The sequence below is a fragment of the Lithobates pipiens genome, unplaced genomic scaffold, assembly GCF_037356315.1.
Source record: "Lithobates pipiens isolate NorthernLeopardFrog02 unplaced genomic scaffold, aLitPip1_a1.2 Scaffold_19, whole genome shotgun sequence".
Lineage (NCBI taxonomy): Eukaryota > Metazoa > Chordata > Amphibia > Anura > Ranidae > Lithobates > Lithobates pipiens.
Genome location: NW_027507764.1, coordinates 582,086,422 through 582,111,874, shown reverse-complemented (window position 1 = coordinate 582,111,874; position 25,453 = coordinate 582,086,422). Strand labels below are relative to the sequence as shown.

Sequence of the window (25,453 nt, the reverse complement as noted above, 5' to 3'; positions counted from 1 at the left end):
CCTGATAGCTTTGATCCCACTCCTATGTCCTCAATGCTGGATACGCTGGTGCTGGGGTGGCTCTCTGACGAGGAAAGACAACTCCTTGTCTCGGAGATCACGCCAGAGGAGGTGGCGCTGGCCAGGAAGACCCCCGGGCCGGATGGACTACCCGTGGAGTACTATAGGGCCCGTGTGGACCTGCTTGCCCCCAGATTAGCTCAGTTGTACTGGGCCTGTCTTCGACAGGACTCCCTGCCGCCCTCTATGAGAGAGGCGCATATTGTTCTCATTCCAAAGCCCAATAAGGACCATAAGCTATGCGCATCTTACAGGCCAATAGCACTCCTAAATTGTGATTTTAAAATACTGACTAAGCTACTGGCCACTAGACTTAATAAAGTGATCAGGTCTTTGGTTGACTCTGATCAAACAGGATTTATGCCAGGTAGGTCCACAGACATCAACATACGCAGGCTGTTCTCTAATATTCATGCTTCCCATACTAATCAAGGCACTAGGACCATTGCCACTCTTGATATGGAGAAGGCATTTGATATGGTGGAGTGGGTGTATCTGTGGGAGGTGCTTAGAAGGATGGGTTTCCCACTGGAATTTATTGCCTGGATACGCACATTGTACACCGGTCCCTTAGCATGTATTAAACTAAATGGCTCCCTGTCTCCTTCGTTCCCCCTGCGGAGGGGCACCAGGCAGGGATGCCCTCTCTCTCCCCAGCCTTGTTCGCCCTGGCCATGGAGCCTATTGCTGAGGCCCTCAGGAGCTCGGCTGAGGTTCGTGGGCTTCGGGTGGGCTGGCTGGAGGAGAGAGTGGCTCTCTATGTAGATGACCTGCTGCTTTTTTTAAACGACGCTGGTGACTCTCTGCGGGGGCGCACTCAGAATCATGGATGCCTTCTCAGCCTTTGCCGGGTTGAGGGTGAATTGGCATAAGTCTCAGCTCTTTCGGGTGGATGAGGGGGCCAGGTCCTCCTCACCCTCCTCCACCCCGCTTCAATGGGTTGACCGGTTCACCTATCTAGGTATCATTGTTTCGAGGGAGAGTGGGGACTTTGCCCGGCTCAATCTTGAACCTGTCCTGCTGGGGCTTAGATCCAAACTGAGGGCTTGGGGCAATCTTCCCCTCTCCCTCATTGGGCGCATAAACCTTCTCAAAATGAAAGTTCTCCCTAAACTCACATATTTAGGAATTCCCCGCAGTGGCTGAATAAGGCTTTCTTTAAATCCCTCAAGCAGCTTTTCCTCTCCTTTATTTTGGGGGTCTACATCACCTAGATTCAAATACACTACTTTAACCAGGCCTGTGCATAGTGGGGGGTTGGCTCTCACTGACTGCCACAAATATTTCTTGGCCACCCAGCTTGTAACCGTCCATTGGTGGTTGCAGCCGGACCTGACCAACTCTGCCACGGTGCTGGAGGCGGCTGTAGTGGGGTCTCTGGAGGCTCACCTCATTGCCTCACCCCTTCTATGCGCACCACTATGAGGACATGGAAGGTGCGAGACGTGCTGAGGGCACCTCTGTCAAACTCCTGGTCTCCCCACACCCCTCTATGGCTGAATCCTAACCTATCACAATTCAATACCATCCCTGACCCACAGGCCTGGGCCAAATACAAAGTATTAACACTGGGACATATTATCAGCAATGTAGAGCTTACTTACTTATTATGCACCAAATTTAATGTGCCGGTGGGGGCCCGTTTTAGGTATCTTCAAATCTCGCATGCCTACAGATGTCAGTTTTTGGGTCAACCAGTTATCCTGGAGTATTTGGAACTTGAATCCACCCTTCGGGTGGAAAACCTGGAGAAACCTATGTCTCAGGTTTACAGGTCCCTGCTCGTTGCTGCCATCCCAGAGCTGTCCTCCCTCCGCAGGAAATGGGTGGAGGACATACCGGGGTTGGATGAGGATGATTGGAGGGAAATCTGGGATTTTCCGTTCTACTCCCTGATTTCTGCCAGGGATAAACTGGTTCAGTACAAAATAGTACACATGGTTCATTACACACCCCACAGGCTGCATCAGATGTCGACGGTGCACTCCCCAGTGTGCTGGCGCTGCTCCCATCAGCCAGGGGACTTCTTTCACATTTTCTGGGCTTGCCCAGCAATTACACACTATTGGAAGGAAGTTCTTCAAATGATCGCTAAAATAACCAAGACTAGTGTCCCTCAGGATCCTAAATATTGTCTCCTGGGGCTGGTGGAACAAATGTCAATCCTCAGAGCTAGGAAGATACTAATATCTCTACTACTGTACTATGCACGCAAGGCCATTACGATGAGCTGGAAGTTTGAGGGGGATATGAAAGTGATATACAAATACCTCAATGGTGGTTCTGGCATAGGGAATAAACTATTCAGTCTCAGTCTCAGGGAGTATAAGAATACACGGGGTCACTCGATGAAATTGGAGGCGAATCGGTTTAACTTTAAATGGTGTGGGGGGTTTTCATTGTCACAGCAGTAAGGATGTGAAATTCCCTTCCATAATCAGTGGTGTCAATGGGAAGAATTGATAGCTTTAAAAAAGTCTTGCACGTGTATCTTAGCAAGTACAGTATACAGAGATATGGAAACGCACACCTACACAGGTTGAACTGCATGGACTGATGTCTTTGTTCAACTTTACCAACTAAGTAGGTAAAAATAAAGTTCTCAATCTTCACTTAAATGTGTTTTTAGTGCACCTCCTAGTATCAACTTAAAAGTTGAGCGGCAGCCATTTTTTTTCTGTGGTGTTGTGTTGGTGTTGTGTTGGATGAAGTGGGCAGTTTTAAATATCTGACAAACAAAACAAATTATTCTGAAAATACATATTCCAGGGCTAATATGGATCTTACCTTGGACATCAGGATAGTGAGCCAAGAAGACCAGGCAGAATTTCAAGGTGCTAGCGGTGGTCTCAGAACCTGCTGCTAACAGACCCACCATCACTCCCAGCAGGCTGTCATCACAGAAATCTGGGTCTTTCTCATCCTTTACCTGAGAAGACAGAGGGAGCAATAACATCAGCAGAAATGAGCAACTAGCATGAGCCGAATACTACAGAAGGCTGCCAAGGTATTACGGTATATATTTTTTTTATAGAAAAAAAGGGTACCCCCAGTGTACACACAGGGAATTTAAGGGCAACTCGGTATACAAATTAATTAGAAAATATTTTATTAAACATTGTTAAAAAGTTGCATACATTACCATACAGTAAAATAGTATAACAAAGCTGATTTGAAATGTAATTGTCTCCTGATACTTTTCCCAACGCGTTTCAGGACCTATGAAGAGTCCTTTCTACAGGGGCATTCCATAAATGAGTTCTATAAACCACAGGCAAATTTGTAGACGCACATCTCCCACCATATGTTATGAGTCTCCCTTCCTACATTAAGGATACCATACATCTGCTTAAAAATCTAGAAGGTATTCATCTCTCCCCGGAAACAATGCTCATGGCAATAGATGTTAAGGCACTTTACAGCTCGACCTCCCATCATCTGGGGATTGCAGCAGTGACACATGTCCTGTCACAGTCTCACAAAGATGATTGGAAAACTCATCAGTGTATTACCTCAGCATTTAAATTTATCTTGTCTCACAACATTTTTTCATTTGATGGTTCCCATTTCCTCCAGGTACAGGGGGCGGTGATGGGGGTAGGCCATGCCCCATCGTATGCCAACCTGTATCTGGGGGAATGAGAACGTTTCGTTTTGGCTCATGAGGACCGTCTACATTAACCAGTCATATTTCTACATGGCATCGCTATATTGACGACGTATTTATTATTTTGGAGGGCTCCCGTGAGGCCCTCAATGCCTTCATGTCAGATATCAACAAAAACAATTTTAGTTTGAGTTTTACTTAGTCCTGTAGTGATACCATGATCACTTGTTTGGATTTGACAATCACCAAAAATATGGATGGGAGTCTCTCCAGTGGTCTTTTTCAAAAGCCCACTGTGGGAAACACAATCCTACATGTGACTAGTGTGCACCCCCAACCATTGGCCCAATCAATTCCCTAGAGCCAATATTTAAGTCTTAGAAAGAACTGCTCAACAGTTGACTCCTTACGTCTGGAAGCAGACTGTTTGAAATCAAGATTGCTCAATTGGGGATATTCTATTTCCTGCCTGAAAAAAGCCTTTAAACAGGCAAACAACCAATCTAGACATGAGCTCCCGTTTTCAAAAAAAAAAAAAAAAACACAAACTACTCGCCTAATTACAAAGTATAATAAACAACATAGGCAGATCAGGAAAATACTGTATAAACATTGGCACATACTACAGATAGGCCGCGCTCTTAGTCCTCATAAACTACCCTATCCAGAAATTACTCATCATAAAGCAAAATCAATAAAGGAGCAATTAGTACAAAGTGAATTTGTGGGATCATTTATATCAGATCCATACAAGCGCTTAGGCACATTTACATGTGGAGAATGCACTATATGTCAATAAATGAACACAAAATCAAATATCACATTCTCGAATGGTCAAATCTTTAGACCTCAACATTATGCAAATTGTAAAACGATAGTAGTTGTATATTTACTAACATGCCAATGTAAAAGCTTTTACATTGGTAAGACCAAATTGGAGTTCCGGAAAGGTAGACATATTACCAGTATGACAACAGAAAACCCCAGGCTACTGTTAGGAAGACATGTCAGGCATTACCACCAAGGTACCTGCCCCTACATTCAATTTTTTATTTTAGACACGATTCACCCAAATCCCGGGGGAGGTTGGAATAAGCCCCTCCTCCAGGACAAAACATGCTGAATTATGGAGCTGAGGGCAACCCTCCCCCAGGCTTAAATAGTCAACTTAATTTTCGACCATTCTTGGAGGGAGTACATGCCCTTTTAGATTTTCATGATCCCCGTAGAGGGCCCTTTTTAAAAATTTGAGATTGATTAATATGCTTGGCTGTTAGTGAATATCTGAATATATGTCTGATCACTATGATATTCTGCTGTACTAGAACTGTACTGTTACTCCTATGTCATTCCCGATGTCAATTATGTTTTGTGATACTCTTATGATCCCGCAGAAGTGGTGTGATTTTGGAAAAATCAACCATCAAGTATATTGCTCTAAAATCTGTAATGTTATGTACGATCCCCATGCGATGAAATGTCCCTACACTCCGCTTGAGTGCTTTCGTCATATACCACTTCCTCTCAGTCCTCCTAATCGGTCAGCAAGAGACTGGCATTCAGTCCCCTCCAAGAGCCTCTTTCCCAGCTAGGTCTGTCACATTTCTCCCCTTTCGGAAAGGAGACTAACACAGGAGGAGACCCCAGACGGGTTGACTCCGAAGTTAGTCAGTGGTTCCAGTCCTCTAATGCTGGTATCCACACAGTACCCCAAACAAATTGTTCCAGAGTATTACTCACCCAGCCAACCTCTACCTCTCTTAGAGAACATATCCACCGCTGGGGAGAGGCCTGGACTGGCCCTTCTCCCTGGAGTCTTTTCAGCCACTGGAGAGAAGACAGGGTGACTGTGCTCACTCCATCAGGCTGTTGGGGATCTGGGCTGATCGCCCAGCATCCCTGGGGTATACAAGTGAAGACTGAAGTCCCATCCACTGATATCAGCTCAAGCTGCAGTTGTGAAGTGCAGATTGCATCCTCTCCTTGGGTCCTGATCTGCTGCTCAGGAGTGACCACCACCTCCTCACCCTGGGCCTCCAGAACTGCCACAGGTGTAGGGCAGAGGTCTTGGACCCTCTGTCCGGTTGCCAGCACTTTAGCTGGGTTGGTGTCATCATTCTGGAGTGCAATCTGCTACTGGACAGTGTAACCGATTGCCCCAGCTTCCTGAAGCTGTAGAGACATTGTAGGTGCCAGGCAGAGGCCAGCGGCGCTCTGCCCTGTTGCCAGTGATTCAGCTGGGAGTAGCAGCTTTACTACATCAGCTCCTTCACTCCCAAATTGTGTAGCTGCCATTGGGAAGCTGCTTCCTTTTCCATTCCCTTATCTGGCTGCTGGGACGTGATCACCACCTTCTCACCCTGAGCCTCCAAAACTGCCACAGGTGTGTGGCAGAGGTCTTGGACCCTCTGTCTGGTGACCTGTGCTTCAGCTGGGGAAGTTCCTTGTAACTCCACAGATACTGCTGTTGGTACTGGGCAGAGCACAGTGAAGTTTGGCCATAATACCAGCTCTTCTGCTGGGAGCTCAACAGATTGTTTTTCCTCAGCAGAAAAGTCTATCAAATCCCCTGTCTCTGCAACTGGTGTCTGGGTATAGAGGTTCACCATCTCCTGTCCATGTAACCCAGAAGATGCTATCAGTGCTGGGCAGAGGTTAGCAGAGCTCTGCCCTGTTGTCAGCACTTCAGCTTTGGAGATGGCAATCTCCAGATTTTCCACTGCAGATTCAATGGCATACTGCTGGACAGGCACATTCCTCCATCCAAGATCATCCCGTGCAGGAACAGGATCATCACGGTCTGTCAGCACTTGCTGCATTCGCCATAAGACCTCCATGTCCATAGCTGCGGGGGCAGGTTAGCAAAGTACACTGTTACTCTGCCACATTGCCGTTTTTTTCAGCCAGGATTTCAGAGCTGTCAGCAGGTATTTCCTGATAGTCCCAGGCAAAGGGAGCCCAGCACTGGCACTGAGCAGCTAGCAGCTATCTGGAGGCCATCTCCAGCTCCCATTCCTGAACGGCCAGAAACTCTATATCTTCCAGGTGCCCAGTGCGCTTCCGAGACGTTTAGTAGTCCTTCTCTGAAATCCATGATTTTGTCCAACCGCCACTCCAAATCACTCCCAAAGTTTGAGTCCCCTGTCAGCTTCACATACAACAGTCCCAGGCCGCCGTAGCTTAAGTCTTCCATTGGGCTATCATCCGCTATCCAGGGACATGCTTGGGATACATGCCACCGGAGGGCTCTGTAACTCTCATCCAGCTTCATCTCTGCCCAGACCAGCCTGCTTAATTCAGCTGTCTGCTCCTTGTGCCGTTTTTCTTCCAAAAACAGCCCCCGCAATCCATACTGCGACCAGAACCTTTCCTGGTTGGAGGGGAGAACTTTTCCCTGGTGATGCTGCTCACGGGCTAGCACTTTCTTCCAGAGTTTGCAGCGAATAGAATCAAACCATTCCAGCAGGACCTGCTCTGATACTGGTCCTCTGTGCTGTAACTGTATCTCTCACAACCTCCTTCTGAGTTCCTCTTCCATGGTGGCTGGTATCTGTACCTCTCCTCCTCTCCTGCTATCCAGTCCTTGGATCCAGGTGGAGGTTTGGATGTCCCAGACTGCAGGAAGCATCCCACTGCTGCCACCAATGTGACAAATCGTCCCTACACTCCGCTTTCGTCATATACCACTTCCTCACAGTCTGAATATAGATATCAGAAGCAAAAAACAAGAGGAGACTTGTTTCACTGCTAACATGGACTATACATATCCAGAGTCTGTGTGCTTTGGGGGGGGGGGGGGACATGGACCTGAATCCAAGTAAAACCACCTCAGGGGACCCCAGGCATACAGCTCACAAAGAGCACTGTTTCCCCAAATGCCAGGGCCCATAATCGGTCTGCAAGAGGCTGGCATTCAGTCCCCTCCAAGAGCCTCTGTCCCAGCTAGGTCTGTCACACCTCATATATGTACAGATCCACAATCGCCATATCAAAGCCATTCCTCTTTGAAGGACATATGAGATTATTCCCAAGTTTTCCTTCACTGCATGCCTTAGACCTCCAGGTGGCGCTGTGATACACTGTCAGTTTGATATGACTTGTCCCTTTGGTGTGTAGTCCTCTTTTTTTTGTCAGACTTTCTGGTTGCTTGTCTGCGTTTGTGTCCGTGGGGTCATGCCGCCCAAACAGTGACCTGAAACTTGCACTTGTAAGTGGCGTATGCGCACTGGCGAGGTCCACCAACGAAGCACATGCCCCCAATGTTTCCACTATAGGACTTGACACTAGAATGATGATTCCTATGCCCACCACCTATGCACTCTGCTTTCCGGGGAGTCGTACTGCGCATGCAGTCTTCCTGGGGGTTATATATAGGGAGATTGCTGCCTGTCACAGATGCCGCCATCCCATCCTGTATCAGGCTACCACACAGGAATTCCTGTTCATGTCTAAAAGTTAGTAGGTAGTAGTTAGCTGCAGGTGTCTCCTTTGTTGGCAATATACAAACCCCCTCATATTTCTATAGAATATGGGATCAGCATGATGTGGACTCTTTATTTTATACTGCTGTATCCATAACTCTGTATGGATTAGTAAGAAGCTATTGTCTGAATACAGATTGCAACCCTATAATATAGGGGATGCCATGTAGGAGGTTTTATACTTGTTGCTCCATTGAAATATAGAGGTCCATAAAATGGGATTTTTATATACAGCTTACCTGTAAAATCCTTTTCTTGAGAGTACATCACGGGACACAGGAGCTTCATTACATAGTGGGTTATATAGGCACCTCTGGTGATTGGACACTGGTTAACCCCAATTAAGGAGAATTCCTCCCCTATATAACCCCTCCCATATGGGAGGCACCTCAGTTTTGTAGCAAAGCAATAAGAAACCACGTAAAACCCAAGAGGGGCGGGAGCCCTGTGTCCCGTGATGTACTCTCAAGAAAAGGATTTTACAGGTAAGCTGTATATAAAAATCCCATTTTCTTGATCATACATCACGGGACACAGGAGCTTCATTACATAGTGGGATGTCCCAAAGCAATGCTCAGATTGAGGGGAGGGAGACACAGATCATAATTATAGACCGCCAGGGACCAGAGGACCCAAACTGCAGCCTGCAGTACACTGTGCCCGAAGGCGATATCCTCTTGCCCTCTGACATACACCTGATAGAATCTGGTGAATGTGTGGACTGATGACCAAGTTGCAGCCTTACAGATCTGAGCCAGGAAGGCCTGGTGATGCACTGCCCAAGAAGCACTTACAGCCCTAGTAGAGTGCGCTTTCACTTGAAAAGGAGGAATCTTCCCCTTAACACTATAGACCTGAGAAATAATCTGTCTAATCCACCTTGAGAGAGTGGATTTTGATGCCGCCTGGCCCTTCCTAGGGCCTTCCGGCAAAATAAACAAGCAATCAGTTTTCCTTATCTGAGCAGTTGCTTGAAGATATATATATGATTGCTCTAACCACATCCAAAGTGTGCAAAGATTCTTCTTCTGTGGACTGTGGGTCCGGAAAAAAGGATGGTAGGATTACGTCTTGATTCAAATGGAATCCCGAAACCACCTTAGGTAGAAAGGACCTGTTGGGACGCATGACCACCCGGTCCTTATGAAAAATTAGATACGGCTCCTTGCTGGATGGGGGCTGCTAGCTCTGATACTCTTCTAGCTGTAGATATGGCTACCAAGAAGACCAATTTTTTAGTCAGGAGAACTAATGAAGCCAGATGCAAAGGTTCAAATGGTTGCCCCTGCAAAGCCGAGAGAACCAAATTCAGATCCCATGGGCATACCGGAGGTTTGACTGGCGGTCTTATCCACATGGCCCCCTGGATGAAAGCCCGCACCAGGGAAAGTGAGGCCCGGAGTGAATGGACTAGGAGGGAAGTAATGGAGGGCCGGGCATGACAGGGATGTTTAAGGGAACTAAAGGGTTAAGCTGCAAGGGGATTAGCCTTTGGGGGAGGAGCTGGTGGTGAGTGTGGGGACAGGGGAGGAGCCCTATAAGAGGTGGAGTGGGCGGAGCAAAGTCCAGTTCGACGAATGGGACAGAGAGAGGAGGCAGTTTAGGTGTGGTCTCTTACTTTATGGGTTGATAATGGGGTGGAGGTTGGAGTGGAATGGGTAACAGGTAAAAAAGGGACCTTTAGACTACCCTGGTCATGCGATGCAAGTGGCTTCTGAAAAAACACTGACAGGGCCGAATTCTGCACCTTGATAGTGCTTATGGCCAAATTAATTTCTAGGCCTGACTGGAGAAAGGCCAAGATCTCGCTAATGACATACTTTCTAGGATGCCATTTCCTGAGTTCACACCAGGAAACATATGTCCTCCAGATTTTGTAATAAATAAGCCTGGAGGCCGGCTTTCTGGCATTGACCAGAGTAGAAAGGACTGGCCCCGAAAGGCCACGATCTCTCAGAATGTGGGTCTCAGCAGCCAAACCGTCAAATTCAGACTGCGTAAAGCAGGATGGTAAATTGGACCCTGTGAGAGCAGATCTGGCCGGAGAGGGAGGATCCATGGCCTGCCTACTGCCAACTTCATGATCTCTGCGTACCATGGTCGCCTGGGCCAAGCAGGGGCCACCAAAAGGACAGATTTTGTCTCCCTCTTGACTCTTCCCAGGAACCGCGACAGAAGCGGGCTCAGGGGGAAGGCATAGATCAGATTGTACTGATCCCAGGGAACTGTCAGAGCATCTGACCCCTGAGCAAGTGTATCTCTTGTCCTTGACACAAAATTGTCCAGTTTCCTGTTGAACCTGGATGCAAACAGATCTACGTCTGGAGTACCCCACCTGTGACATATGTTCCGAAACACGTCGGGGTGCAGAGCCCATTCTCCTGGGCACAACTGCTGGCGGCTCAGAAAATCCAATTTTCCACTCCTGGAATGAAGACTGCAGAAAGACATGGAACATGCTTTTCTGCCCAGACAAGTATGCGATTCACCTCTTTTTGGGCCACCAGACTCCTTGTACCGCCCTGGTGATTGATATAGGCCACTGCTGTGGCATTGTCGGACTGAACCCGAACAGGGAGACCTCGTAGTCTGTAAGATCACTTTATGAGAGCCATATAAACTGCCCGGATCTCCAGACATTTATGGGCAATAGCTTCTGGATCGCAGACCATTTCCCCTGCGAGCACGTCTCCTCCAACACTGCTCCCCAGCCTGTCAGGCTGGCACCTTTCGTGATAATCTTCCATGGGAGAGGAAGAAAAGTTTTGCCCTTCAGCAAATTCTTGGTTTGTAACCACCAGATGAGACTCCTGCGTGTCCCTGGGGATAGACTCATAGGAAGAGCCAAGGATAGGGGCTTCCTGTTCCAAGCCGCAAGGATGCATCTTTGCAGAGGCCTTGAGTGGAACTGGGCGAATGGACGGCCTCGAAGGAGGCGACCATTTTCCCTAACAGTCTCATGCACAATAGAATGGGGGAAGATCTCCTGCCCAGAATTAGGCGCACCAGATCCCCAATGGCCAAGGCCTTTGGCCTTGGAAGAAACACCTTGCCCTGAGCGGTGTCAATGATCATACCCAGGTATTCCAACCTGGTGGCAGGCTGTAGGGACGACTTTTCTAGGTTTATGATCCAACCTAGGCGTTCCAGGTGTTCTAGCGTTCTGGCGACGCTGTGGTTCAGGAACGCTACTGTTTTCTCTATGAGAAGCAAATCGTCTAGATAAGCCAAGACGGCTATACCCTGAACTCTTAGGTTTGCCAAGAGAGGGTCCAGAATCTTTGTGAAGACTCGAGGGGCCGTAGCAAGCCCGAACGGCAAGGCCACAAATTGAAAATGGCGCCGCTCTACCGCGAACCTTAGAAATTTTTGGTGTGAGGGAAAAATTGGCACATGGAGATATGCATCCTTGATATCTATTGATGCCATAAACTCTCCCCCTTGCAGGGAGGAGACCACAGTGCGGATTGACTGCATTCAGAAGGACCGGATGCGTAAAAACAGGTTCAGATCCTTCAGATCTAGGATAGGTCTGACACTTCCATTTGGCTTCGGAACGGAGAAGAGATTTGAGTAAAACCCTGAACCCTGTTCTTTTGGGTCCACTTTTACTATCACCCCCTGGGATAGTAAGTGATCTAAGGCCAGAAATAGCGGTTTTTGCTTTACTGGATCCCTGGGGATCCTTGACCTTAGAAAGCGAGAAGGTGGAATCTCCCGAAATTCTAGCCTGTAGCCCAGAGATACCGAAGAGATCACCCACTTGTCCCGGATCTCTTCCCGCCAGGCTCCTGCAAACTGCAGGAGCCTTCCCCCCACTCGGCCGAGCGGGGGCGCCCCTTCACAAGGAAGCTTTTGGGCTCTGCTTGGCAGGCTTTCGCCCCCAAGTCTTTTTCTGCCCCTGGGCTCGGCCCTGAGCCTTTCCTGTAGAGGAGGGTTGAGAAGGCCGTCGCCACTGCTTAGAGCTTGATGCTCCGGAAGAGAGAGCATGCCTGAATGAAGGACGCTTGCTCCTTTTGACTGGAAGGAGAGTAGATTTACCCCCTGAAATTTTTTGGACGAATTTGTCTAATTCTTCTCCAAACAAACGTTCCCCTTTAAACGGGAACCCAATCAAATGCTTCTTGCATGACAGCTCAGCTGCCCAATTCTTTAGCCATAGGGCCCTTCGCATGTGTACCAACATGAGGGACAAACGTGATGCTTGTTCGACAGAATCCAAAATCGCATCAATCATGAAAAACAGAATATGAGGCATTTCTGCATACTTCTCTACTTCCTCGCTGGGAAGGAGCCCAAGCATCTGCTTAACCTGTTCCTTGAGGAACTGGCACAACCCCACGGCTGCGACTGTAGGTTGCACTACAGCGCTAGTCATGGAAAAGGAGGCTTTTAATAAGGTTTCCAGCTTCTTATCAGTTGGATCTTTAAATACCTGCGCATTATCCAAGGGACAAGTCAGGTTTTTATTCACACAAGAAACAGCCGCATCAACAGATGGGACCCCCCACTTCTTGGTGACACTTTCCTCCAGAGGATAATGCATAGAAAACCTTTTAGGAGGAGCAAACAGTTTATCAGGATGTCCCCAATCCTCATACAACAATTCATCCATTAAGGGATGAATTAGAAAGGAATAGGCAGTCTGTGGGGCTTTCCTGACTCCCAGGGAAGAAACAGAGGACATAGCGACTTCAGCAGCAGGCATTCTGAATGTGGTACGCACCAATTTAGTATAATACTGCACCTGTTTTCTGAGCGCTTGGGAGGAGGGGACTCTCTCCTCTTCCTCTGATTCATCCAACTGCTCATGATCACTGTCCCAAGACAGGGATCTCTCCTCATGACATTTGTAGGACTCAACCCAGTGTTGTATCTATATACCTCGTAACCTTAAACCCGGCTTCCCGCCCCCTCCCAACCTTGTCCCTCTTAAAAAATGACTGGACAGATTTTGGAGTAAATGGCCATCAGGCCTAAACTTTTTATTATTAACCAAAATATAATCTTTAATAAATACCAACATTAAATACGAAAATAACTTTCCCAGCCTTTCCAAGGGGTCATGGGTACGTAGCATCCCAACATCAAATTGGTCACTGCCTATAACTTCAACTGTAACCTTTTGACCTCCAGACGGCAACCCCTGTCTCGGAGGCAATAACCAACTGTAGCAGTGACCTTCCAGGTTAAACCCTCGTAACCTGGAAGTACCTACAACCACTCCCATCCCATGGATGGGTACAACAGGCCTTTTTACCTGTACCTCACTTCTTCATCTAAAGACCCCTGAACCGCCCAATGAAGAAAAACAAGCACCCGAGACCAAAACCCCGTACCAAAAAACCAGGGAGGGTGGGTGGGGATTCCTTCCTCCTCCGCTCTGCAACTGCTATCACTGCCCCTTGCTGGCACGAGATGGCCGCCGTGGCTCCGCCCCCCGGCTCCGCCCACCCCATGTTCTTAAAGCGGCCACACCTCCCCTAAAAACGGCGACTGTGCAGTCCAGCACATGTCATGCCGTCCCTGCGCCTACCTCCCCCTAGTGGATGCTAGCTGCGGGACTCCCTTTTTCAGAAGAATCATCTGAGAGAGGAATTTCAGCAGAGGGAGTGGATCTACCCCTTTTCCTGCTAAATTTCAGGGAAGCAGAAATAAAATTCATTATTCTCCCTTCAAAACCCTCCAATGTAGCCCTAAGGGAGTCCTCAGTGACATAAACCGGGGCTGGGACATTAGGAGAGGCTGCAAAACCTGGCAGGGGCACTGACTCGTCCTGAGAGGCTGGCTCCAGTCTTGCAGGGGGGGATGGTAACTTACAGGCACTTTTAGAACCCCTGGACCTAGGCGGTGATTTACCAGTGCCTTTGCTACCTCCCCCTGAGACCCTCTTACAAGGAGACATAGTCCTAAGCTACAAAGCAGAGGTACTAGTACAAGTGCAATCACTGTTGTGCTTAAAGTCTCACAATAAATATATATGCTTAAACTGCACAACCTGATGCTGAGTAGGTGTTTAAGGTTTGCCTGGATCCAATCCCCTCGGATGCTTACTGCCCACAGCTCCTGTGTCTCCACTTACAGCCCCCTGACGCTCTGGGCTTTTTAAATCTGCTGCCTGGCGCCTGCGCAGTACAGCGCCGTGCACACTGACGTGCACGGCTCACAACCACACTCCCCCCTCCTCCATTAGGCCGGGAACGCGCCCGGCGTACGTGCACGAGGACCGCGGGATCCAGGGGGGAAAGGAGAACTCCACCGGAGCTGCGTGGGACCCCCAGACTACATGGGACCCCTGTGTTACCTTGTTGTGGCAGGGACTGCAGTGGAGACGTGAGACAGCTGGAGAACCAGGCTTCACTGAGCGTGTGTACTGAAAGGCATGTAAGTATGCATCAGGCTGCTCTTACTCCCTCTATTGGTGGAAACCAGGTAAGACATACAACTACTCAAAATGAAGAAATCCATCATATAATTACATATATAGGATTAACTTCCCTTACCTGTCCTCGCCACAGGAATTGCTGAAACAGACAAACTCCAGCCTTCACCCATCACGGCAGGCAGTGTTAAGCCCCGTACACACGAGCAGACTTTTCAACATCCAAAGTCTGACGGAATGATTCCGGCAGACTATTCGATCGTGTGTGGGCTGCAACAGACTTTTGATTCGCAAAAGTCTGACAGACTTTAGAAAATGGAACATGCTTCAAATTTTTCTGACGGAACTCCGCCGGACCCAGTTCCTACCGAAAAATTCGCTCGTGTGTATGCTATTCCGACGGACTAAAACCGACGCTAGGGCAGCTATTGGCTACTGGCTATGAACTTCCTTATTCGAGTCCAGTCGTACGTCATCACGTTCGAATCCGTCGGAGTTTGGTGTGATTGTGTGTGGCCAAGTCCGCTCATTCGGAAAGTCCGTCAGAACTCTGTCAGAACTCCGGCAGAACTCCGGCAGAACTCCTTTGGAAGTCTGTCGGACATAAGTCCTGTCGTGTGTACGCGGCATAAGCCAACCTTCAGGTTTATCTGGGGCTCTTTCTCAGAAGAGCCTCCTACCTGGACCATGTAAAAGACTCTGCCAGAAACTTTTGTGTGCTCTGTATAAACAGTACACCAAGTCTGGTTTTCCCAGAGCCCAGTCTTCCAATAGGAGAGGACTTACAGGCCAAACCTCATTTCTTCGGCTGACGAGGCCCGGGTACCATACCATCTTGGGAGTCAAATATCGGCCCGAGGTATGGATACGGTTTGTTGTAGCCCTTAGGCCCCCGCAGTGACCTGCACAGAGCTAAAGTTTTACGTGACCAACCACCATAGACACTGGCGAAAAACTGAGGTGCCTCCCATATGGGAGGGGTTATATAGGGGAGGAATTCTCCTTAATTGGGGTTAAACAGTGTCCAATCACCAGAGGTGCCTATATAACCCACTATGTAATGAAGCTCCTGTGTCCCGTGATGTATGATCAAGAAAGCTATTTTATGAATGAATATATGGTGACACATGTAGATGTGGTCCTCTAAATTTGAATACACAATAATGCTTGGATTCTCATATACAATTGTGCTCAAAAGTTTGCATACCCTGGAAGAAATTGTGAAATGTTGGCATTTATATTGAAAATATAACTAATTATGCCAACAAAATGTATTTTATTCAAGGATAGTGATCACATGATGCAATTTATTATCACATAGTATTATGGCTCCTTTTAAAATCATATAATAAATCATGATAACAGAAATCAGCCAAATGGCCCTGATGAAAAGTTTACATACCCTGAAATGTTTGGCCTCAGTACAGACAAAGAAGGTGGCACACACAGGTTAAAATGGCTATTAAATTCACACATTTGTGGCTTTTTTTTTTAACAGAAAAGTTTTTTATTTTTCTTACAACAAACAAGACAGTACAGACATACATGTATGTTACAAAGGAGCTGACATCAGGTAATTAATTACATAACACCAATATTGCATGTGCAGGGGATAGTCCCTCTCCTCAACCTTTTAATTTCCCCCAGGATGTGGGCTGTACACAACTCTAGGTTACTAGTATATGTCAAGAATTACCTCGGGGTTGGTCATAGGACAAGTATAAGTAAGTGGAAGAGTCTGAAGTGTGCCAAACTATGAGGAGCAGAACACGCCCCCTCTACCGTAGGGGCATGGGGGGGAGAAAGGCCCCCCTCCGGTCCACCCACCACACAGGGAACTGCCCCTGGTTCCAGGGGGAGGGAGTTAAGTCAGTCCCTCCCCTAGAACCAGACAGGTCTTCGGCATTAGCGTCCATCCAGGACGTCACCCCCTGGGATGGGTCAGCCGCACAAGTCGACCCAGTTTGACCATACTTTATCATATTTCTGAGGACAATTCCTGCTCTCATATGTAATGCGGTATAATGGCAACACATTGTTTATCGCCTTTTTCCAAGCTTCTACATATGGGGGCTCCTTTTGCTTCCACTTGAGGAGTATTTCCCTTCTAGCATAGAATAGTGAGTAGGTGAGACATAGCTTAACATATCTGTCTCCTTTGATGTCTTCTAGGTGACTCAGTAGCAGAGTTTGGGGATCTAGTGGTATTGTGACCCCACCTACCGTGCCCAGGTTGTCCGCCACCGCAGTCCTGAACGGGAGCAATTTGGGACAAGACCAGACCATATGAAAGAATGTTCCCATTCCTACCTCGCATCTATTACAGTTGGGACTGAGACCAGGGTAGATGCCTGCCAATCTTTACGGTGTGTAATATGCCCTATGTATGAATTTTAATTGTACAAATCTATCCTTAGCTGCAATCATGGACGGGATAAATGTAGCTACACACTCCTCCCATTCCTCCTCTCCCAGAGAGGGAACATCTGCCTGCCATTTAGTCATGGATTTTTTGTTTTTAACTTTGCGAGCTAGGGTTAAGTGGAGGTATAGGGAGGAAAGAGGTTTTTCTAGCATCCCGGAGATCAGGAGGCACTCTATTGGATCTGGCTCGAGCATGATTTGGGACGGGAATTGGGCTTTAAGGGCGTGTTGCAGTTGCCAGTATCGGAAAAGGAAATGTCTCGGTAGATTGTGTGTTTGTTGCAAATCTCGGAATGGGGATATAACCCTGTGCGGGATAACCTGTTTTAATGTCACTATCTTGGCCCAACTTGCCAGATCTGGGATGGTGGATAGATGAGGGAGCATGGGATTGGCCCAGAGAGGGGTGTGAGGTGAGATGTGTGATTGTTTCAGAAGGGTTGCCCTGGAGGCTCGCCAAACCTGAATGGTTGCCTTCATAGGGCCTGTCACTGCAGGATTGGATCTGGCTCTTCTATATGGTAAATTGGACAGTGTGGTGTATGATCCTAGGAGGGCTGCCTCGAGGGTAACAGCTGGGTTTCGCAGAGGCTGCCAGAACCACCACCTCACCGTCAACAGGACTGCCGCCCAAACATCAGGAAATTGGGCAACGCCAGTCCTCCCTCAGATAGTGGAAGATAAAGTGTGTCTCTTGCCACCCTAGGGGGTTTCCCTGCCCAACTAAAGGAGGTCGCTATGCTTTCGAGCTTGTGAAAAAAGGATTTGGGAATGGGGGTCGGGGCGTGCATAAAATAGTACAGAAATTTCAGTAGGTATATCATTTTTAAAAGGTTCCCTCTTCTCACCGAGGTCAGGGGCAGAGATCTCTAGGTGGAGCATTTTTGTTTGAGTTGGGTCAGTAACGGGTACACATTTTTATCTGGGTAGCCTGACAGCTCGTTCTCCCCTTCTCTCACCCCCAGATATGTAAATTCTCTCACCCACTTTAAGGGAGTACCTGTATCCAGCTGAGGCAGCGACTGGGAGAGGGGAAAAAGGACCGACTTATTCCAGTTTATTCAGATGCCTGAAAATCTACCAAATTTATCGAACACAGCTAAAGCAGCATGTAGGGTGTCTGTGGCATCAGCTAGATACAAGAGTGAGTTGTCGGCATAAATGGAGAATTTCTCCTCCACCGTGCCCACCCGTATCCCCCTAATTGACTCTTCCGCTCTCAGGAGGATAGCAAGGGGCTCGAGGGCCAGTGCAAACAAGGCCGGGGAAAGGAGGCAACCCTGCCTCGTTCCCCTTCCCAGCGTAAACGGCCCCGAAAGGACCCTATTGGTGCATATTCGGGCTCTGGGTTGTGCATAAATCAGCTGGAGCTAAGTTAGGAACTTAGGCCTGAACTCAAATTTGGAAAGGGTCACCCAAAGGTAGCCCCCCTCGCCCGAGTCGAAAGCCTTCTCGGCGTCGAGTGAGGCCACCACCCCCGGACCGCCGGCCGAGGCAATCGCAATATGGGTGGGAAGTCGACGAATGCTTATGTCCGTCCCTCTACCGGGCATGAACCCCATCTGATCAGGGTGTATCAGAGCCGTGATTACCATATTTAGTCTATTGGCCAGTATTTTTGAGAGGATTTTTTGTCAACGTTAAGGAGGGAAATGGGGCGATAGGAGGAGCATAGCGCCAGGTCCTTTCCGGGTTTGTGAATGACTACTATTACCACCTCGTGCATGGAGTCAGGGAGGCGGCCCCCCTCAATGGACCTATCTAGAAGGGCTTGAAATCTTAGGGCCAGCTGATCTGCATAGGTTTTGTAAAATTCCACCGGGAAACCGCCTGGTCTCGGTGTCTTGCCAGTTTGCATCATTTTAAGAGCCATTTGGATTTCCTAAATTTTTATAGGGGCATCTAGTTTGTTAGCATAAGTTGGGGTGAGGACGGGAGTATCAACATCCTCCAGGTAAGCTGCTAGTTCCTGAGTGTCATACTCAGCCCAGGATCGGTATAATATTCGGTAGTATTCGGCGAATTTGCAATTCATTTCCTTTAAGGGGGGAGCCATCTGCCCCCTGAATCTGTCCTATTGTCATACCAGCAGATTGTTCCTTGGAGAGCCAGGCCAGCAAATGTCCTGTTTTCTCTCCTTGCTCGAATATCCTCTGGGTTTGATGGAGTCGTTTCTTCAGTGTCAGTGATGTCCTCAGCAGAAGAACCTCTCACAATATGGACTGCATTCGGGCATAAGTCTGTGGGTCCTAACATACAAGGCCTCCTGTCTCTACGCCTCAGCCTCAAGGTCTGTGAGTTCTCTTCTAAAATCCCTGCGGATCTCCGCTATAATGGTCTGGTACTGTCCCCTGGAATACGCCTTATAGGCGTCCCAGACTGAGGAGGCTGAAGCCGAGTCGGTATTCACCCTCCAATAGGTTTCTAGCTTGTTCCTGTATCTCAGTTCCACTCCCGCATCCGAGACCCAATATCTATACAGGCGCTAAAGTCTGTCCAATGGGGCTATCGAAATATTAAGCTCCAAGAGAAGCGCGGCATGGTCCGAGATACCTCGGGGAAGAATAGTGATGTCCTGGACTCTAGGGAGGACCGGTCCCCCCTCATAGACTAGGTCGATACGGGAGAAGGTTCTGTGGGAGGCAGAGTGGCATGTGTACGCCCTGTCCTGGGGATGTTTCCATCTCCAGATATCAGTCAGTCCGTACGTGTCAGCCCACTCTGCAAGTCCCTGGCAGGTTGCACCAGCTGCCAGTAGCCTGTCCAGTCCCGCACCTGGGACCAGGTTAAAGTCTCCCATAAGCAGTAAGTTTTCAGTGGAGAACTCAGCTATCTTGGCCGTAATTTGGTTTAGCATCTGAAGGGAGGCCGGCGGTGGGAGGTACAGGCCCACAATCACCCATGGTATGTTATGGATCAGAGCATATATCACCACAAATCTACCCTCCGAGTCCAGGGCCAGGTCAAGGAGTTTGAAGGGGAGCGTCTTTAAAATCAAAATCCTTACCCCTCTCGCAAATGTAGAGTGGGTTGAGTGATAATGATAACCTACCCATGTTTTTTTGAGGCTAAAGGTCTTTTTTCCCACCAGGTGGGTCTCCTGGAACATGCATATGTGCGGGTGGTAAGATTTTACAAATTGGAATACTAAAGAACGCTTAATGGGGGAATTTAGGCCCCACATGTTGCAGGAGATAATCTTAAGGGAAGACATCAATGTCTCTTAGAAACGATGTAGGATTAAACATGTAGACAAGACCTCCCCCACCTAGGCAACTGGACTCAGATGGGCACCCCAAAGAAATTAGCAAGCATGCAATAGCAGCCAGGGTAATAACCAGGAGTACGCTCAAATACAATGAACGTGACATAAACAGTAACAGTAACTTCAAATATATTAATAGTAAAAAGGTTAAGTCTGAGCATGTAGGCCCTTTGCAAAATAATCTGGAGTGGGTGACTGGGGACAAAGAGAAGGCTAACTTATTAAATACTTTCTTCAGCTCTGTGTATACAAAGGAGCATGGGGGAGCTCATGTCCACAATGGGGGTGGTACTGACGCAGCCCCTAATCCACAATGGCTCATAAGTGATATGGTCCAGAAATATTTGGACAGAATAAAGGTGGATAAAGCACCTGGACCTGGGTGTTTTGGTAGATCATAAGCTCAATAATAGCATGCAATGCCAAGCTGCGGTTTGCAAAGCGAGCAAAGTCCTTTCCTGTATTAAGAGAGGTATGTACTCCAGAGAGAGAGATATCGTTTTGCCCCTGTTCAAATCATTAGTAAGACCTCATCTGGAATATGCCGTTCAGTTTTGGGCACCAGTTCTCAAAAAGGATATCGGGGAACTGGAGAAAGTGCAGAGAAGGGCAACCAAACTGATAAAAGGCATGGAGCAACTCAGCTATGAGGAAAGATTAGAGGAACTGAATTTATTCACTCTTGATAAGAGGAGATTAAGGGGGGATTTGATCAACATGTACAAATATATAAGGGGTCCATATAGGGAACTTGGTGTCGAGTTATTCACTTTAAAGTCAACAAAGAGGACAAGGGGGCACTCTTTACGTCTAGAGGAGAAGAGATTTCATCTCCAAATACGGAAAGGTTTCTTCACAGTAAGAGCTGTGAAAATGTGGAATAAACTCCCTGCAGAGGTGGTTATGGCCAGCTCAGTGGATTGCTTTAAGAAAGGCCTGGATTATTTCCTAAGTGTACGTAATATAACTGGGTACTAAAATTTATAGGTAAAGTTGATCCGGGGAAAATCCGATTGCCTCTCGGGGGATCAGGAAGGAATTTTTTCCCCTGCTTTAGCAAATTGGATCATGCTATGCTGTTTTTTTTTGCCTTCCTCTGGATCAACTGTGGGTATAGAATTGGGTATATGGGCTGGTATATTTATTATATATATATATATTTTTTTGGTTGAACAGGATGGACTTGTGTCTTTTTTCAACCTGACTAACTATGTAACTATGTAACATAGGGACTGCAACAGCAGTCCCACATAACCCTTTCAATGGAGAAGTGCGGGGAAAATTCCGCCCTGGGTAGAAAGAATGGTAACAGCCCCTCCATGAATGCAATTGGGTCACCCCCCTCTGCACCCTCAGGGAGACCGAGCACCCTCAGGTTATTACGCCTGTTCCAGTTCTTAGCATCCTCAGCTCTATTTTCCAGGTGTTTCACCTTCAATTTCAGGGCTTGGATGTCAGCATGATGATCCCTCTGGGTGTCCTCTGTCTCAGAGACCCTCTGTTCCACCTCCACCACGCGGTCTTGGAACTTGTCCATGTCTCTTCTAATGAGGGCAGTTTCAGTCTGTACTTGGTCTATCTTGGTTGTGAGCGTAGCCTGGCAGGTAGTTATGGCCAGCATTAGGGCATCAAAGGCTGCCGAGCTGGCCTGTATAGCTGCGTCAGGGTTGGGACTCCATGTGGTGTGCCTCTTGTGTCCTAGGCCTCTGTATGGGTCGGGTACTCACAGCGGTAGTGGCGGTCTTCCTTTGGCCAAAGTCTCCGCCGCAGGGTGGACGCACTGGAAGCCTATTTACACCAGGATCATAGGAGGATTAGAAGCCGGAGACGGGAGCTCTGTTAACACACGTCCGCTCCCTGCGCCATCTTGGACACGCCCCCACATTTGTGGCTTTTTAAATCTCAATTAGTTTCTGTGTATAAATAGCCAATGAGTTTGTAAGCTCTCACATGGAAGCAGGCTAGATACTAAGCCATGAGGAACAGAAAAGAACAGTCAAAAGACCTGTGTAACAAGGTAATGAAACTTTACAAAGATGGAAAAGGATATAAAAAGATATCAAAAACCTTGAATGTGCCAGTCAGTACCGTTCAATCACTTAATAAGAAGTGGAAAATGTGGGGATCTCTTGATACCAAGCCAAGGACAGGTAGATCAAGAAAGATTTCAGCCACAACTGCCACAGGAATTGTTCGGGATACAAAGAAAAACCCACAGGTAACCTCAGGAGAAATACAGGCTGCTCTGGAAAATGATGGTGTGGTTGTATTTATGGAGCGTAATATGATGATACTTGAGCAAAAAAGAGCTGCATGGTCAAGTTGCCAGAAAGAAGCCTTTACTGCATACGTTCCACAAAAAAGCCTGGTTACAATATGCCCAACAAGACCTTGACATGCCTCATTGGGCTTTCTTGTGGCATTGGTGAAGTAAAGGCTTCCTTTTGACAGCACATCCATGCAGCTCTTTTTTGTTCAAGTATGGTTGAATTGTGCTCCTTAAAAACAACCACGCCGTCTTTTTGGAGAGCAGCCTGTATTTCTCCTGAGGTTACCTATGGGTTTTTCTTTGTATCCTGGGCAATTCTTCCCCCAGTTGTGGCTGCAATCTTTCTTGGTCTACCTGACCTTGGCTTGGTATCAAAAGAGCCCTGAAATTTCTTAATAAGGGATGAAACAGTACTGACTGGCATCTTCAAGGCTTTGGGTATCTTTTTATATCCTTTTCCATTTTTATAAAGTTTCATTACTTTGTTACACAGGTCTTTTGACTGTTCTTTTCTACCTCCTCATCGCTCAGTGTCTAGCCTGCTTAGTGCATCCATGTGAGAGCTAACAAACTCATTGACTATTTATACACAGATACTAACTGTGATTTTAAAAAGCCACAAATGTGAGAAATTAACCTTTAATTGCCATTTTACCCTGTGTGTGCCACCTTCTGTGTCTGTACCAAGGCCAAATATTCCAGGATATGTAACCTTCTTATCAGGGCCATTTGGGTGATTTCTGTTATTATGATTTAAAAAGGATCCAAAAAACTATGAGATAATAAATGGCTTCATGTGAACACTATCCTTAAAGTAGTTGTAAACTCTCCCCCACAACTTTGTCCCATGTAAATCAGCATAAAGAACCCTAATGGACACTGCTTATAGATATTGCATTACTTGCTTAGTATTGTTGTAATCCTTTTTGTTCTTTAGAATGACGTCACTGAGCATGCCCACATCTCCCCGATTCACGGCACACTTTATGTGCTTGTCTGTCTATTATCAGGACTTCCTACAGCACAACAGTGGAATCCTACGAGACTGCATAATCACTCAGAGCTTCCTACTACACCCCATGTGACCATGTGACATCACATGGAGTGTAAACCTGGGCATCGGACAGCATTACTGCAGTCTTATCAGCTGAAGCTGATAAGACTGACATAGGCAAACACTAGATAATCGGCAAAAGTAAATACTATGAAATAAAACAAGTCAGCTATGAACAGAGAAGCAGGGTTGCCATGGAAACGTTGGATTGAGAAGGAGGCTTGGTTAACAGTACAGGAAGTGCTCAATGTAAGGGCGGAAATACACTCCACTGTGGATTCAGAAAACAATACTTAAGATGGCGCTGCCTTACCCCTGGAAACAAGTTTTTTAAAGTTTCTTTAAACAGTAAGTAATATGTGATTTGGGCTGGATTACAATGGCTATAGTTTGATAATTACTTATTATAATGGACTAAATGAAAAGAAGTATCAGAGTGGGAGAGTGTACTTGTAAGGAAGCCAGGCTGTTGCTGAAAGAATGGGATCAGTTGAAGCTGCAACAGGGAGTGGTCTACTGAAGGGGCCCTTCTGATGATCCAGAAGAAAAGTGTCAGTTGCTCCTGCCGGAGAAGCACAGGGAGAGGGTACTAATTGCTCTACATGATCACCATGGTCACCTGGGAGCAGAAAGAACCTTACAGTTAGTAAAAGACAGATTTTACTGGCCCCACATGAGGAAAGAAGTGGAGAGTTACTGTCATTCCTGCCTCAAGTGCATACAACGGAAGACGCTGCCACAGAGGGCTGCCTCAATGGGCCATCTGGAAAGCCAGGGCCCAATGGACCTGATCTGCATAGATTTTCTCTGTCTGAAAAACGACTTGAGTAGAGTAGGGGACATCTTGGTGGTGACAGACCACTTCACCCGGTATGCCCAGGCTTTCCTCACTAGAGACCAACAAGCAATCATGGTGGCAAAGACTCTTGTTGAGAAGTTCTTCGTCCATTACGGATTACCTCAAAGGATACACTCAGACCAGGGAAGAGACTTTGAAAGTAGACTAATATAATAACTGCTGGGGTTATTGGGCATACAGAAGTCAAGGACCACTCCTTATCACCCACAAGGGGATCCTCAGCCAGAAAGGTTCAACTGGACCCTCCTGAATATGTTGGGCACATTAACCGCAGAGCAGAAACCCCACTGGAGTAGACACATCGCTGCATTGGTTCATGCCTATAATAGCACCAAATGTGATGCCACGAGTTATTCACCCTATCGATTAATGTTCGGTCGAGAAGCTCGGCTACCAGTGGATCTGGACTTTGGAACCTCTTTGGACCATACTTCAGAGTCTTCTCATAGAGGGTATGTGGACAGGCTGAGAAAGAACTTGAAAATTGCTTGAGCAGGCCCAAGCCACCTCAAGGTCCAGAGAGAGCAGAAACAAAAAGAACTTTGATCAGAGAGTAAAGATTCAAGATCTTCAAGTAGGTGACTGGGTTCTACTGAGAAACTTAGGCATCCCAGGGAAACATATCTGGCCGATCGCTGGAAATCGCAGCCTTATGTTGTGTGTGGAAAACTTCCAGGCATCCCAGTATATGAAATCAAACCAGAAGGGAGCACTAGACCAGTGAAAACCTGGCACCGGAATCACCTGTTGCCCCTCACAGAGGTGGTTAGGACAAGTGCAGAGGAGGAATTCCCATCCACATCCAGTGAAGTCAGTAGGCCAACAACCAGATCTCAGTCAAACCCCTTGGAAGAAGAAGATGAAGAAATAGGGATGATTTGGCTGTGGCCCACAGAGACTCCACAAATAGACATGGAGGCCCTCTCTGAAGCAGAGGAAGACCATACTGAAACCCTAGGGGGAGAGGCTCCAGAGTTTGTGCTGGCAGTTGACTCTATTGAAGAGCTGGATATTCCTAGTTACTCTCCACCTGTTGACACTGAGAAAGGGAT

At 47.4% G+C, this 25,453-nt stretch overlaps 1 protein-coding gene across 1 annotated transcript in view; it reads right to left on the bottom strand.

Moving 5' to 3' along the window:
- Window positions 1-25,453, bottom strand: part of LOC143997703 (cytochrome P450 2C20-like) — a 157,734-nt gene that overhangs the window by 34,500 nt on the left and 97,781 nt on the right. The window contains exon 7 of the mRNA XM_077493483.1: window positions 2,848-2,989. Coding sequence (XP_077349609.1) covers window positions 2,848-2,989 — 142 coding nt within the window. The remainder of the gene's footprint in view (window positions 1-2,847; window positions 2,990-25,453) is intronic.